The 16,905-nt window shown below is 37.9% G+C and overlaps 1 protein-coding gene across 32 annotated transcripts in view; it reads right to left on the bottom strand.

Moving 5' to 3' along the window:
• Hdac9 (histone deacetylase 9) overlaps positions 1–16,905 on the bottom strand; it is an 862,183-nt gene that overhangs the window by 49,452 nt on the left and 795,826 nt on the right. For all 32 annotated transcript variants that reach the window (XM_063262499.1, XM_063262495.1, XM_063262482.1 and 29 more), the window contains 1 exon segment: positions 584–717. In XM_063262499.1, the coding sequence (XP_063118569.1) occupies positions 584–717 (134 nt within the window).

A 16,905-nucleotide genomic window follows, 5' to 3' on the forward strand; every position in this document is an offset into this window, starting at 1 on the left:
AGGGAATGAATATGACCTCTGCCGAGAGATTAGCAGTTTGTGCTGCATCTTAGATATGCACTGTGGACCTTTGACCTTTTAGATTCAAGTTCAGGTCTTAGGTCCCGGGAAATGCCGCTGTACAGCAATAGTGGGGTTTTTCAACCTTGAAAATATTCCTTATCACCCTCAAGAAAATAGGAGGAAAACAAATCTTAAGGATGCTTTTCAAATGGCTTTATTTTTCTGACTTAGCAATCCTACAGGAAATCTCAAAAACTTCTGAAAGTTTAACTTCATCCTAAATGATTCAATATCCACTTGATTGGGTCAGTAGACAAAACATTCTTCTTTCCAAGGGATTTCATTGCTCAGTTTTCGGCTGTGTAAATGATTTGATTGAAAGGAATGCTATGTGGGACACTCTACCTGGGAAGAGAGTGTAGCATGTCAGTCAAAGCACAGAAACTTCTTATGCCTACATCCTTCGTGGCGAGAGCAACACAGAACAATTTACTTTCATAGATTAAATGATAAACTTTTAAAATATACATGCAGATACCCTCGTCCTTTACCCCTTCTGTTGTGTACTGTTAATTTTTACCTCATTTCCTAGAAGGGCATTTATGCAGGCCTCCGAGGCATCACAGATGGCTGTCAGATCATGTCCCCCTTCAAGAGCCAATGCCACACGTCCATTAGCCAATGTCATCAGCTGCTTCGTCAAATGACCAAAGCCTGTCATAATAAAAGCAGAACATTTCAAAGCATTAAATGGGGAAGAAGCACCACTAGCATGTAACCATGACAGAGCATGGATTCTGTTAGAGTTCCTTCTTAGCATTTTCTAGTGCTACTTCATTTAACACCCACATTACTATGCCAGTGTTACATACAAAGTCATGGGTGCCCAAGATCCCGCAGATAAGTTACTTTGTTTTACCTGTCTCTCCACCAATACATATCAAAGGCTCACTGAAGAGAATGTGCACCCATCTGATGAAAGCCTTAAAGAAGCTGTTAATGTAAACTGGTGGTGGAGTGCTTGATTAGGATGTGTGTGATTCTACATTCCCTTTCCCAGAACTGCACATGCATATGTGCACACACACACACACACACAGAACTAATGTTAATGAGGTAAACTATTCCATCTGTCTACCACGTGCTTCTTGTCTTTATGATTAATCTTTATTATAAAAGGAAAGTTTCTGGCACTATTACTTTATTGTTACATACAGTTTACCATTATAGTTTTTTATTACACGATATTTGATAAATGAAAAAATATACAAGTGGCATCTACACACGAGTAGGCTACAAATGAATCGTTAACAATCTCACTTGTTTTTCAAGAAAAATGTTTCTGGCACTTCTGATGAAACCCAGTATATGCCGTTCTCCGACAGCATAGTTCCCCTCCATGTAGGTGTCAGGAGTCTGAATTACCTTTTCCTTTTTGAAAAAAACCATAATATTTATTAATTAGAAAGTAACATATTTAGCTTTTTAAATTCTATTGTTTAATTTGCTTGTCTTTGAAAAAAGCTTCATTTATTTGCAGCTTGCTCTCTTTACACATTGAGTTTTCTTAACTATATTGATACATATAGTTCTTGGCTGTCTAATAGGCCAATTCCTCTCACACAAGAGATGAATTACTTGCTTGCCCATTTCTCGACCTATAGATAGTTGTTACTGTTGTTACAAAACTTTTAGTTGTTGCTATTGCAAACAGTGTTGCCAAGACTATCCTTATGAAAATCTTCTGGTGCACATATGTAAGAATGGAATGAGGTTGTGAGTTAAAAATCTGTTAAGTAATCCCAGATTATTTCCTAAGGCCTATTACCAGCCCCATACTCAGACGCATGCATGAGAATTTCAGATTTGCCACATCCTTGCCAGCGGTTGGTAGAACTTTGTAGAAGGGTGGCTGAACCAGGCCTTATTATTACAGTTTCATCTTCGTTTTGTATGAGGGAGGAGCTTTCCGTTTCTAGTTTGAGTTGCAGTAATTATTTAAATGTCTGTAGAATATCATTTAAATTTTCCTCTACATGGACTGGGCTCCCCCCCACACACACAATTTGGAAATATTGTAAGTTAGAATGCATTCATGAGTATTTCTAATATGAAGCTATTTTTGCACTTATGATATATAATAAGACTGTTTCTGACATATTAGTTTTTTGGTATGAATCCAATTAATCTAACTAATATTTTCCTAGGACTTTTGACCCATATTTATGAATAGGAATAATGTTTGATTTTCCGTTCTTGTGTTGAATATGATGAATTGTGATGTAGCTAGAGTCCTGTATTTTTTTTATCTGACCTAGAATGCTGGACAGGTATTTTTTCTAAAGTCATTTAGGCTTGAATTATCTGTGGTAAAGGCTTTTGACTATTGATTTGATTTTTGGAGGATTATAATGACTCCCCATGCTATTTATGTCTTCTTTAATTATATTTTCCTAGGAGTTCTTTCTATTATTTATATGTTCAAGTTTACTTTAAAATATGTATTTTATCTTTTATCATTTTCCAACTCCAATGTAATGTATGAATACAATGTGATATATGTAAGAAATTTTGTCATATTTCTTAAATGCTTCATATTTTCCACTTCTCTTTCTGTGAGATATTTTCTCTTTTGATGTAGTTTTTCCCCTTCATAATTATTTTCCCAACGTTATCTTTTCAGAACTTTCCAGTCTATTTAGAACCTGTATTAACTTGAATTGATTATACTGATTAATCTCAGCATTTGTATTTGTTTATATTTCATCATTTCCAAATTATTTTTATAGTCCCCAATTTCTTGCTTTTACTTTTATGCCTTCATCATAGTCTCTCCAGCATATTTTATTTGCTACATTGAAATTTAAATCCTTTAAGTTTCCTTGGGTCTTTAGTGTTTGTATCAATTCATCTCTACAGCTCCTTGAAGTTTCCTATTTCTCTCTTTTTTTCTGTTTTCATTTTTTATCTCTTGAACTTATATACAGTACAGCCTTATAGATAAGAAATCTTTGGAGTCTGATGCAATGAACTGTCTGTCACCACACTTGCACTTTCTTCTTGTTGGTGTTTTGGTATCTTAATTGCCTTGGGTGGGGTGGTAATCATCAGGTGGCATCAGCAGGTGGCATCAGCAGGTGGCCTCTTGGTAATTAGGTGATAACCTCAAACTTTTTTATTGGTTATTTTATTTACTTACATTTCAAACGTTATTCCCCTTCCCAGTTTCCCCTCTGCAAACCCTGTATCCCATCCCTCCCACACCCTCCCTCTATGAGGGTGCTCCCCCACCCATAGACTCCTGCCTCCCCATCTTAGCATTACCCTATGCTGGGACATCCAGCCTTCACAGGACCAAGGGCCTCCCCTCCCGCTGACGCCAGGTAAGACAATCCTCTGCTACATATACAGCTGGAGTCATGGGTCTCTCCATGTAAAACACTGGAAACCCGAAGAGTGCTCTAAACATTTTTGTTGTGTGTTGTTTTTCTGGCACTTGAGGCTACCAGAAGTTGTAACTATGGAAGCTTTCAACAGAAGCTAGCCATGCTGGCTCTCTGCTATCAGCTTGACGCCAGTGATTAAAAAATCAGTTGCTTTTAACCCATTATTCTAGTACACCATATTGTATCAAACTTAGCTAAGACACCTGGATTGAAAACTGCGTCTTTTCTTCAAGCCTGGTCCAATGTGAGCTTGCATTCTTCTGCTTAATGCTTTAGATGCTGTCATCTAGCATCCATTTTACTATCATGGACTGCAGAGTTGACTTAGGGTTTTGATTCAGCATATTGATCATAAATATATACTGAAAAGCCTGATCACACTCACACAGAAGTTACTTCACTTTTCATCTCTTCCCTTTTCTCTTTCCTTCTGCTTCCTTTTCCTCTCTTGGTAACAATAAATCAAATAGGCTTCTCTCTCTCTCTTTTTTGAGCAGACGTTTATCTTGTACATGTCCTGTCCTTTTGAGCTGGCCTTCTGTTGTCCTTGGTCTTCAGTCATTACCTTACCCATTATAGGCTTCCACTCTGACCATCTGTTCTAGCATGCAAGACATACATGCTCTGAAAAGTGAAGATTTGGAGATGGATATTATAAAATGACTAACATTTTGTCAAATTAGAACTTTTTCATTCCTTTCTAAAGATAGATTTATTTATTTTATTTATACGAGTACACTGTAGTTGTCCTCAGAGACCCCAGAAGAGAGCATCAGATCCCATTACACATGGTCATAAGCCACCATGTGGTTGCTGGGAATTGAACTCAGGACCTCTGGAAGAGCAGTCAGTGCTCTTTTAACTTATCATATACAAACCTGTCCAATTGCAGAAACAATTGCATAATAAATGCATAACAGTAAAAGAACTATTTCTGCAAGCCATTTTATCTTTATACTTTGTTAACATACAGAAGGAATATTTAATTTTAAGCTAAATACATTTTTAAAAATTGACAAACCTTTTTTTTTTTTCAGACTAGTCTGGGAGTTACCAAGAAGTTGGTACAGATAGTAACTGATATCCCCACCCTCTTGCTATTGCTAGTTTACATTAGTATTTTACATTCAGTATAATTTCTAATTTAACAGTGATGCATTATTGTGAACTGAAGTCGACGGTCATGCCTCATACTTTGTGTACAGCGTGTCATGTGTTCCCAGTCACAGTGTCACAAGAAAAACGTTATAACTGCTCCAAGATTGCCATGCGCTCTACCCCTTTGCCCTTTCTTTCTGCTCAACTCACTAATTAGTGGTCTCTTTGCTCCTCAGTTTTGACACCTACTTGACGCTTTCCTGAACTCGAAGGACTCTCGTTTATTGTATTACTCTTCCTAAATCAGAAAACGCCTGATTTCTGATCCCTGGACTCATAGCTCATAGTGTTTGAAACCTTTGTACAGGTCTGCACATAACAAAGTATGAACACCTGAGAGAGCAAGCACACACACAGAAGCTCAGGTTTAAGGCGTGCCTGGATTGTTTTCCAGTCTGAAACTTGCACTTCTCTAAAGTATTACAGTCTTATATATAAAAAAAATCCCCAGAATCCAGTTGGCAGAGGAAAGCGAGGTCTGATGGAATGGTCAAGTAGTAAGAACATGAACTCAAGCAAAACTTGCTTCCATTTTAGGACAAAAATCACAATAAACAACATCGTCCTAAAGTTTAGAATTAATTGAAATACTCAACAGCCAACCATACAGGTTTTCAATTGTGGCCCAGCATTTGATCTTAGGTATGAGCTGTACGACATGGATTCCTGGCTACCACAGTAAAGCACTTAATACCAACCACTTAACTGGAATTCAGATGGAAATCAAAATGGCCACTTTATAAATGTTCCCTATTTTTCTATAGTTGGCAAAAATTACTTTTATCAGTACACGAAAAAACAAGTCAAAATGGTGCTCTAGTTTTCCAGTGTTTCTTACTTCCTGTGGTACAACTGGTTAGTTTATACAGGACACTAACTGAGGATGATGGGGAGAGAGAGATGGCTCAGCCATTCTACGTGATGCTCACAACCAAAGTGTATGAGAATGATGCTTATGGCCTGTGCCTTGTTACCCAAGGGGTCGCAAAGGATGGTAGAACCCTAGTGCTCAGAAATATTCTTTGCCTCAGTCAATATTAATAGCACATAACAATTCACTTCACTGTAGAAAAACTTTTAAAACATCCTAGACAAGGTCACAGTTAATTGTATCGTTAAGTATTCTAAACAGCTCCCTTGGCAACTTAACCAGGTCTTTGTTACCATTTTCAAAATAGAATTCGAAAAAGAAAATTCAAGGCCACATATTATGTATTTCATACTGAATGCTCCGGGGACTTGAGAATTCAGTGATAAAACTCCTGAGCAAATCAAGCCACGTGTATTTTTCAAACAGGGACAGAGAAATCTGATTTAAGCTCAGTTTTACCTTTGAGAATATAAGAAAAGTCCCATAAAATGCCAAATTTAGATGGGATAGTAAAAAGTCAGAGGAAACAGTGGAATGAAGCTAATCTTTGATCTCTGTCCAAATTCCTCTTTCTTTTACCTACGGGCTTTGTTTCCACTCACATGCTGCCCATGTGATCCCTGGAGTCAGAGACCGAGGCAGCTGAACTTGGGAGGTTATGCATGAACAGAAGAGCAGGTACAGCAAAGAAATGAAGTGTGTACTAATCCCCTTTCTAATCTTACTAAGTAATTCAAGAAGAATCTCCTAGTCTTATTATCCCAAGTTCTGTGCTCATTTCTCCCGCACACATATGAAACATCAAAATGCCAGCTGAACAGTAACCGATGCCAAGGCATTACTTTGCAGGACAGGAGAGCGAGCGCTAATAGAAGTCAGGACTGCGCATGTGTGTATGTATATGTTTGATTAGAAGCTTGGTTTTAAAAACTATCAACATGACTTTTATGTCAACGTGTTACTTTTAGATTGATACAAAGGTTTTTCTCATTTTCCATGGCATTTAGAGCTGAAGCCGTATCTTAAGTGTCCTTGCTTGGGCTGGAGAGATGGCTCAGAGGTTAAGAGGACTGTCTGCTCTTTCGGAGGTCCTGAGTTCAATTCCCAGCAGCCACATGGTGGCTCACAACCATCTAAAATCAGATCTAGTGCCTTCTTCTGGCCTGTAGGCATACATGCAGGCAGAAAGCTGTATGATATATACATAATATATATACACATGTGTATATATATATACATATATATATATATATATATATATATATATATATAGTTTGTTTGTTTTTTAAAGAGTCCTTGCACAAAGAAGAGGAAGTACTCTGCACGTGAGGGCTGGTGGGTTGAGTACTCAAGTGTAGAAACTTGTCAGTGTAGCACAAGGCATAGTGGGATCAAGTAGGAATGGAAATCAGAGTTGAACTGGAGTCCCACCATGTGCCTGCTGTTTTGGAAGAACAACCATGTGAACAGGCTCAGATATTGATACCGAGTGACTGGAGCTACCATAGGCAACTCCCTGAGACTCGCATTCACAAGTATTGAATCCAAAGAGAATCATGGACTCTGTGTGTGTGTGTGTGTGTGTGTGTGTGTGTGTGTGTGTGTGTGTGTGTGTGTGTTTGTGTGTGTTTCCAAGAGAGATCTGACACCTCTCCTTTTGAGGTAATCTTACAGATAATGACTATAGTTTTTATTTTTTAAATACTATGCTATGTACTACATTATATCACTAGAGTGTATATAATATAGACTGCAGGTACCTGGCAGGTATTTTTTTTAGAAGGAATTTACATAGTGTGAAATTATAACTGCTAAAGTGAATGCAGTCTGAAACAAATCATTACTCTTAATAACCAAACACAGCTGGATCAGTGGCTGTTCTCATCATTGACGAAATACCTGACAGCGACACATTAAGAGAAGAAGGATTTATTCTGGTCCATGGTTCAGGAGCACAGTCCATCACAGCCATAAAGGCAGAGTGGTGGGAGTGGCTCCCACAGAAACATGAGGCAGCTGTTTATCCCTGTAGGCTGTCAGGAAACAAATAGTTCCTGCTGCAGGCTAGCTGACCTACGACCCTTTAGCTCTGCCCCCATTGCCCTATGTCTGACAACTAGGGCCCATGTCCAAAAGGTTCCACAACCTCCCAAAACACGGGGACCAGGTATTCAAATACAGGGGGCTGTGTCACTCAGTCTACCACAGCTGAACTGGAAAACTACAGAAACCCAGCCACGCCTGCTGCAGGGATTTGGAGAAGTATCTTTAATTTAAAGTACTTTTAATTTAAAATCCTGTTTGGTTCTGCTAATATAGTAGAAGCAAATGTATTTTTTTTCTCCCTAGAAAGTATCAAATGAGCTGTAAATACGGGAAAATTTTGAATTATCAATTTCAGGGAGATTTCCTGACACTCTGAGTCATCTCTCTGCCAAAGAAGTCATTTTGTGTCAGCATTTTCATGAGTTCAGAAAAGTTACATGAAATGGAATGTTGCTCTTAAAGATCTCAAAGATTAAACCTTACATACATAATTAATAGCTAAGGCATGGGACACCAACCAAGACATCTCTCCAGTTGGCGCTGCTCAAAGCCATCACTCTGGGGCCTTCAGATCATTCTCAAAGTGTAGAGGTAACAGAGGGAAACAGCCATAACTAGCTTAATTCGAATTTTCTTTAGAAGAAAACCGTTTTGAAGACCAAAATCAGTATATTCATTGTAGATCATTTGAAAATGTTTTTTTTAAAAAATGAAAGTTTTGCTACGTTGCAGTACCATATATGAAAAGCATGGCATAGGCTATTATATATTTTATAAAGACTAGCCTTTCCTTTGACAAAGAAGTTAATAAATGACAGCCGTAAGACAACTTTATATAGTAACAAACCCATGGTTCCATCCGCCAGTGATGGCCGTTTCTGTTTTTTTTGTATTTCATGGGTGTTTATTTTATAAATAAAAGACAGTAACATTAGAATAAAAAAAACTGTTAAAATGTTACTATACTGAAAATGTCTCTCATATCCTCAATGTCCTTTCACACACACTAACATACCAGCCAGTTTTGTGTTTTAGATATTTGTTACCACTGCTAAGTTTTATGTGAGATTGAAAGGGCAGCTTATGCATAATAGTGCACTCCTGAGCGCCTGTGGGTGGCTGGGGACAGGGTTGCTCTTCTGCTTCGTGACCTCTCTCTCTAAACGAGCCTGTGGGGTGGCTGTGGTAGCTGAATCATGTGGAGGCGAAATTCTAACGAAGTGCAGTCAGTATTTCTTTCAGGATGTATGTCCGCTGATGTCTGTTATAAACAACTTATATATTGGGAGAGCTCAATGATATCCAAGGATCTCCCAAAAAGTTTGCTTTTAACATGACACTGTTAATGGCACTGGACGTCTCTATGGAAGTCAAACCTGAGGGAAATCTACTGCAGGTTGAAGTTGGAATTCTCTCTCCAACCTTCAATGTAGTTTCCACTTCTATCTTGCTGTCCTGTAATAACAGAGATAGGAGCTGAGAGTCACCAAACCCCAGAGAAGCACACCTGTGCCATGACTCATTCAATTAACACAGAAATAAAGACATGAAGTTACTACTTAGATAAGTCACTGCACTTGGTATTTACAAGGCTCCAACTTTCCTGACGCTTGCTTCCCACTCATCACAGGTCTTTGTTACCTACTGTTTGCTGAGTCTGTACTACAAATACATCAAATGAAAACCTGAACCCAATCACTATTGGGGAGGCCAAGAAGACTTTGCTGACAGGAGCCTGATATAACTCCCTTGAGAGGCTCTGCCAGAGCCTGACAAATATAGAAGTGGGTGCTCTCAGCCAACCAGTGAACTGAGAATGGGGATCCCCAATTGAGGAGGTAAAGAATGGACTGAGATAGCTAAAGGGGTTTACAACCCCATAAGGAAGAACAAAAATATCAACCAACCAGACACCCTAGAGCTTCCATGGACTAAACCATCATCCAAAGAGTACACATGGACAGACCCATGGCTCCAGCTGCATATGTATCAGAGGATGACCTTGTAGGACATCAATGGGAAGAGAGGCCCTTGGTCCTGTAAAGGCTCAGTTGCCCCAGTGTAGGGGAATGCCAGGGCAGGGAGGTGGGAGGGAGTGGGTGGGTGGGAGGAGCACCCTCACAGAAGCAGGGGGAGGGGGCATGGGAGAAGGGGTTCCAGAGGGGAAACTGGGAAGGAGATAATATTTGAAATGTAGATAAAGAAAAATATCCAATAAAACGCGAAATAAAAATAAACAGCTAATGAATCTTAAAAAAAAAAACAAAATTAACTAACATACTACTACAGCTAACCTTCTGGTGTCCCCAACACTGCCATTGATCAGAGGTATTCGAGTGAAAGTAGCAGTAGCAAGGGTCTCTTGAAATGTCTGCACCCATTATCTTAGATTCCTATCATTTTTGTGACCATTGCATGCCTAAGACACACTATCAATTTGCTCTTTTATTACTGGGCTAGTTTCATTGGGGCCTGAAATCTTTATAAAGATTTCATTAAATATTCCACATAGAAAAGATCAAAGGGGTCAAGTGTTTTCGTCCAAATTGATTTTGAAATTTTATGTTGCGCATCCACTGGCATAGTGTATATAGTTTTTTTCCAGAAAAAAGTTACTGAAGAATGTTTCAACATTGAAGTCTGATTAAACGAACTGTAGCCATTTTCCCCTCTAAGCACCTTGGTCAATAAGTTACTGTGTTGTTCTTCAGAAAAATAGAGTCTTCAGGGAAATAGAGAGAGGAGCTGGGGTAGCATGTGGCTTTCTCATGTACTGTGAGGCTCTCAAACCCGACTTCAAAGCAGAATCTGATTGTGCAGATGGGAGGAATGCTTGCCACAAAAATACCTTTTAAGGCTCATGGTGCTGTAATTCATATGGTAGGCACTTGTGATTCGTTCCTGATGATGTTGGGATCATTTAACTCACAAAACCATTGTCGCTACCATAAAACCCTTTCATCTGTAGCCAAAAAGGTCCATTTCATGTAAATGAAAAAAAATTCATTAAAGTATCACCTTAATAATGGGTAAAGATATATATTTTTCTGGTCATGTTTAAAATGCAAATCTATGAACATAGTCTGAAGATTCATTTCATGTTAAGATCTTTACTTATTTGATGTCCCAGGACTCTTTCTAAGTTCATTGAAACCGGAAATCAATTTTAGAAGAAATATGGAGATTATTATCATTAAATTTTTCAGCTGGCTTACTCCAAGCTGCCCTATAAATACTACATATGTTTTAAAGAAGGCATTTTCAAATATAGTAAAAGTCCTTTTACTCTTCTAGTCAGTGATGCCCTGGGAAGTAAAATAAGTTTCCTTTCTCAGTACTTTGGAAAGAAAATGGATATTTGCACTGGTTTTTCAACCAAGTCTGAAACAATGAAATATTGCAATTTTATTTCTGAACAATAAAATTAATACTTAAGCTTCAAGAATAAGCATGGTAGGAAAGGTTGACTGACAATTTTACACCAACCCATCTGTCTGTGATCTAAACATGTCACTTACTGCAGTGAAATCTACTGAAGCCTTTAGTGGCTCATGTAAACCTAATAAGCCAAGCAGACACATGATGATACACATGATCATACAAATCCTTCTTGAACTTCAGTATTCTCATTCAAAGACATGATTAGCTCGATTAGCTAGTATTGATTCCATTTTACAGGTTTAACATGGACATGTAATCACAAGATACTCCAAAAATATAAGTAGGCTACACAGGATAAAGCCTGATAGTAGGTCCCTGGGGTTTGAGCTGCACTGCTCTGTTCACAGTGTTGCAGGTTGAACTGGGTGCCCCTCACATGCTGGGTAAGCAATCCCATCCCTGAGATACATCTGTAGGCCGCTCACTACTAATGATGCACTTTTAATTCTACAGCTTCAGATTTAGAAATCAAGATTATGTGTGATAGATTTTTTTTAGTTTAAGGAAAACAATAAGACACTAAAAGTAGAATTATGAAGGCAAACGGTCAACAACAGAATTATAGTTGGATCCAGATACCCAGAGAACACATTTCTCACTGTTCCTTGGGAACATTTGTATTAATACTGGCCATGCTCTCAGACACATCTTCTACCTCAAAAAGAGCTACTTTAGAAACAATGCCTAGATACCAAATGGTTTTTTCTTTCTCTTTCTATTCATCTCTTCTTCTTCTTCTTCTTCTTCTTCTTCTTCTTCTTCTTCTTCTTCTTCTTCTTCTTCTTCTTCTTCTTCTTCTTCTTCTTCTTCTTCTTCTTCTTCCTCTTCTTCCTCTTCTTCTTCTTCTCATCCTCCTCCTCCTTCTCCTCTTCCTTCTTCTTCTCTCCCTCCTCTTTTACAAATTTTTTGACTTGTTGTGATAACAAATCAGTAGCATCGAAACATATTATTACATTTCCATTAAAATACACAAGTATAAAACCAGTAAGGAGAAAAAAATCCTAAGAAAACTCTTCTGGACACTGACTTTTGCCAAACCCCAATTGCAACTTAAATTGGCAACCACTAGCTTTTACTGCTGTTTCCAACAGTTCATCAAATGCATAGGGTCTACTCTTCCTTTGACACCATTACATAAGTGGACAAATGACATTGAGCAAAGGCAGATCTGGTTCAAGTTAAGCAAGGATGACGCCATTACAGATGCCTGAACTGCTGAAATGGAAGCAGAGCCTCCCGAGCGCATCTCTATGAATGACTATGGCGATACCAGAGTCCTGGCTTCCAAGAACCCAAAATAGTAGAGTCCTATCCACAGACAAATATCATTTGACACAAAGAAAGATGAGTATCACAAAATAAATGAAGTGATATAAGTCTTAATAGATAGAGAATGTAAGTGCCTACAGAAGACACTTGGAGGCAGTGTTATATATGTAAGTGTTACATTTATAAGTCTTTGCTTAAGTTTCTATTTCTAACCTGACATTAGTAATGATGCTTTATTCACCTGAGATGATGCACGCAACATGTATCACTCGGCTCATGGAAACACAGCATTGGTCCATCCCAGGCCATTGGATCCATTCATGGTTTCAAAGCACTACCAGGTTAACGGGGGATATCATCTAGACGGCATCATTGTCTTAATTGATTAAGAGGTTCTTTTAGTAAATACAGCTCTAAGATCACTCAGATCAATACATGATGACGTATACCCCATACCCAGGGAACGAAGTAGAGAATGCACTGAAAAACTTGGCAAGTAGGCAGCTGTATTCAAATTGAGTTGTGATGAGACTCTGTAAAAAGTCGAAGTCAATATCTATAGGTCCCTTTGTCAAACCAACAAACAACCAACAGACAAACAAACAAATCCACAGTACATTACTCCTTGATAACATGAGTTCATGGAGAACAGAGGGCTATTGTAGAGCCTACAAATGCACTAAGGTCTGAGCTCTGCTTAAGAGACATCCTTACTGCAGCAGGTTATGTACTGCAAGACCTTTCTAACCAACACCCCTTGTTCTTGATGAGATTGCAGATGGCTAAGGTGACATATAAAGCAGAGCACCCTAGATTTAGAGATAACAGGCATTCTATCAGTAAAGTACCACAGCATAGTGAGTTCAACGCTTACTCACTTCTCACGTTCTCAGGATCAAGTTGCAGTCCGTCAAGGCACAATCTTACCTCCTCTGTCCACATTCTGTCGTACCCCACACTCATGCTGAACTTGCACATAACTGCTAAATAGTTCAGCGAGAACACTTTGGTCAACCAGCAGTCCATATTTTGAGCTTCTATTTATGAATCTCCCATTCATCTTTAAATTAAATTATAGCCAATTTCATGTCTTCTCTGTACAATTTTTACACCCTTTTTTCCTATAAAGTTCTTAATATGTTTACCTCTAATGAGTCTTTAAACATCAAGCGTTTGGAGCCAAATCTTAGCACCTACCACTGGGCTGGGAAAGTATAATACAAAGTAGTTAAATTACGGAAGAATGAACTGTTAAGCACTGCCTGACTGTACAGTAATAGGATGGCTTCCCCACGAAACAATTTGCAACATGTGTTTGCAAAGCTATGCAAAGGGGAATATACTTTCTCTCATTGTAGAGTCAAAAAAGCAAGAAGTCAAGTACATCGTTTAAGGTGAAATGTCAAAGGTAGGATCTGAAATCTCCAACTCTCTAGAAGCCTTGCTTTTAACAATGGTTTCCACTTTGCAGTTGAGAATTCATAACTAGGCTCAAGTATATCTTTTGTTTGCAGAAAAAGTAAATAAGATAAAAGTATAAAAATACTCTCATGGTATACCTGTCATGGAAAAATCAGTCCTCTGTGTGTGTGTGTGTGTGTGCGTGTGTGTGTGTGTGTGTAGTGTTGTGTATATGTGTGTTCAAATGCATATAGGGTACAGGTATATGTGTGTACATGGTGCATGTGTATATTTAGTGCATGCTGGTAGAGTCAGAGACTAGCCTTGCATGTCATTTCCCACGAGCTGTTTATCTGTTTGTTGTTTATTTATTTAATGATTTTGAGACAATGTGTCTCTGGCACAGACTTCAATTAAAAGATTCTGCTGGTTGGTTAGAGAGCTACTTCCCAGCACTATGACTAATCTACACCACCACATCCGACTTTTAAAATCTATTGATTCTGAGGATCAAACTCAGGTCTTCTTACAAGCCCTTCAATGATGCAGGTATCTTCCAAGCCCTATTTTCTTTAAAGGATGCCTTTTTAAAAGATACTGTTGAAACGTTGAATAGAATATCTTTCTCAATGATTGAGTATGGGGATTGAAAGATAAAAAATATTTAAGGAAGAAGTTCAAACCAAAGAGACACAATATCCTGAGGAGAAAAGTCAACCCCTTCTCACCTCAGGCTATTAGGAACATAAAGCCATAGCACAAGGAATCCCATTGCTTTAGTTTCTCATAGAGTGAAAAGCAGAGTATTATGTTTTCAAGGCGAGTCAGTCAAAACATATGAAGGAATCCATTCATGTAAGAAATATTTGTTGAGTATCAACAGTAACTTTGCTGGCCAATGATTAAACACTGTGGCTCAAGCACAGGAAGTGTTTGCCCCCTGTAGTTCATAAGCTAACATTTGTAGAGCTAACAGAAAGAGGCATATGTATCTCACTTCAGCAATACACAACTGACCAATGGGAGAACACGTGATAAGAAAGTCCACTTGCCCTGTCAGCTACAATGGCCAGAACAGGGTGACATTTTTTCACTTGGCAGCAGGACTTTCCATAAAGCCCCTTGACGAAATCCAGAGGCATAGTGCTACATTCAAAGTGCCATCCTTTTCTGACTAAAATTACTCATATATTCATGAGAAAAGCACTCCAATGCCACCTTTCAATGACATTAATAAATATTGAGAAACAATCTACTTGGAGTATTTTGTATTTTTATATAACAGTCCACTCTATCAAAATCCTCTCATTGCTTTTCAAACTGACCTTCAGATCTCGGTACATTCCAAGTTCAGCACTGCATCATTTTTGTCAGTATTCCCAAACTCAGCTCACGTGGTAACATTTGCAAATGACTATTCACAGCAATATAGCCATTAGTCTCTTCTATGCTTTTTATGGTTGCTTCCTAATAATCCTTTAAAAATATTTTGTAGTTTTACATCAACAGGTGTAGTATGTGCAACATAATGTGAAAATTATTCTTTTCTTTGAAAAGCATCATTGAAAATGTCACTATTGAGACTCATCACACATGTCCCTCATGAACAGGTGATAATCCATCTTTAGAATGTCAAGTAAGTATCAGCCATAGTATAAAAGATTTGGGGGAATGGTAGTAAAAACAAAGGTAAATTATTCCTTCTATAGCATTTGGGAATGTATGTGTCTTTGCCAAAAGCATTCTCTGGAATTGTATTTCCCAAATGACCTTGGTTTTTAATTTCAAGACCCAAATACCTGATTTTAAAAGATAAGTATCTACCCTTGAGGCAAAACTGATGATTTCTTATTTTTCCTGTCTTAAAAAGAAGCTTAGGAACCCTCAAAATTTTAGGTTTCAGGCAACCATTTAATTTAGATTAAATTAGACAGCAATTGTATGTTAAATAAATATGAAATGGCCCTGGATATTTTTCAAAGATCAAGAACTCTGTAACATATAGGCTATTATTACATATTTGTTATTGCTAATTTAAAAAATAAATAGCCATTTAATTGAAATACTTAAGAAACATTTGCAAAGGAAAACACGGCACTTAGGAAGCCTTGTGAGAATCTAATAATCCTAACAAAGTCATTATAGAAATGAAACTAGCCTAGTACAGAATAGGGATTAGGAAATGTACATGTAAACATGCAGAATTCTTCCTATACTATCTTTAAAAACACTTGGCTCAGTCTTTATGAGAACAACATAAAGGCTATGTTTCAAATATTGGCTACCCGAGTGATTATGTTCTCTTTTAGGCTATTCCCTTTTGTCTTTTTTTCTCTCTTTTTATTTTGATAAAAAATAATGATAGCTGAGCATAGGAAGTCCTTTTCATATCCTGTACACATCAGCGCTTTTAACATAACAATCATAATTTGAAAAAAATCTTAATAAACATTTGCCAAGAACATTCTCCCATGTCTTTTAGGCCACACGGTTTCATGCTTTTCCAAGTTGGAGATGTAGAAAGTGAAAATTGTTCATTCCAGAAGTAGTAAGACTCAAGTTATGCTTTCTTTGTGAAAAAGCCCCTGGTTTCAACTTATGTTACATAAGATATCATAAAACTTGTACAATGTTACAGACAGATTATTTCACAAAGGATGGCAACACTGTAGTTCAAGTATTTCCAAACACTTAAGGGATCGGAAAGATGACAGGATAGAGTGAATGTTGAGAGAGTGAAGTAACAGGTCCAGATTCAGGCTAGGCAGAGCAAAGATTAAGAAAAGTTGCTGGGACGTTGGCAATTAGCTGCATATTTAGCAAGTAGATGAAGAAGTGTGATCTGCCCCATTCTAGAAAGGACAGAATAGGCAGGCCATGCATATCTTTCAACAAGAGTCTGTAGCAAGATTAGGCAACAGAATTTCAAACCAAAGATACTCCCAGATCTGCTAGCCCAAGAACACATCAGGGACTAGAAGCTTTTGGATCTACTGTTCCTTGAGAAGAACAGTTCGGATTGTCATGCATACTTAAAATTTCATAATCTGGATGTTAACGGACAGATCAAGAAGGTGAAAAATATTGGGATTTTATTAAAGTATAATTTTTAATGTTTTTAATCCAACCGAAAGTACAATAGTTTCTGGAAACAAAAATAACAACTGGGTGTTTAAAATCGTCTAATTAGTCATGGATGACCACAGAAATTCAGAGTGACTGTTATAGGAATGTGGCTCCTCTCAAAAGTTGCATAGCTCTTCGTCCTTT

The sequence above is a fragment of the Rattus norvegicus genome, chromosome 6 (assembly GCF_036323735.1).
Source record: "Rattus norvegicus strain BN/NHsdMcwi chromosome 6, GRCr8, whole genome shotgun sequence".
NCBI classification, from domain to species: Eukaryota; Metazoa; Chordata; class Mammalia; order Rodentia; family Muridae; genus Rattus; species Rattus norvegicus.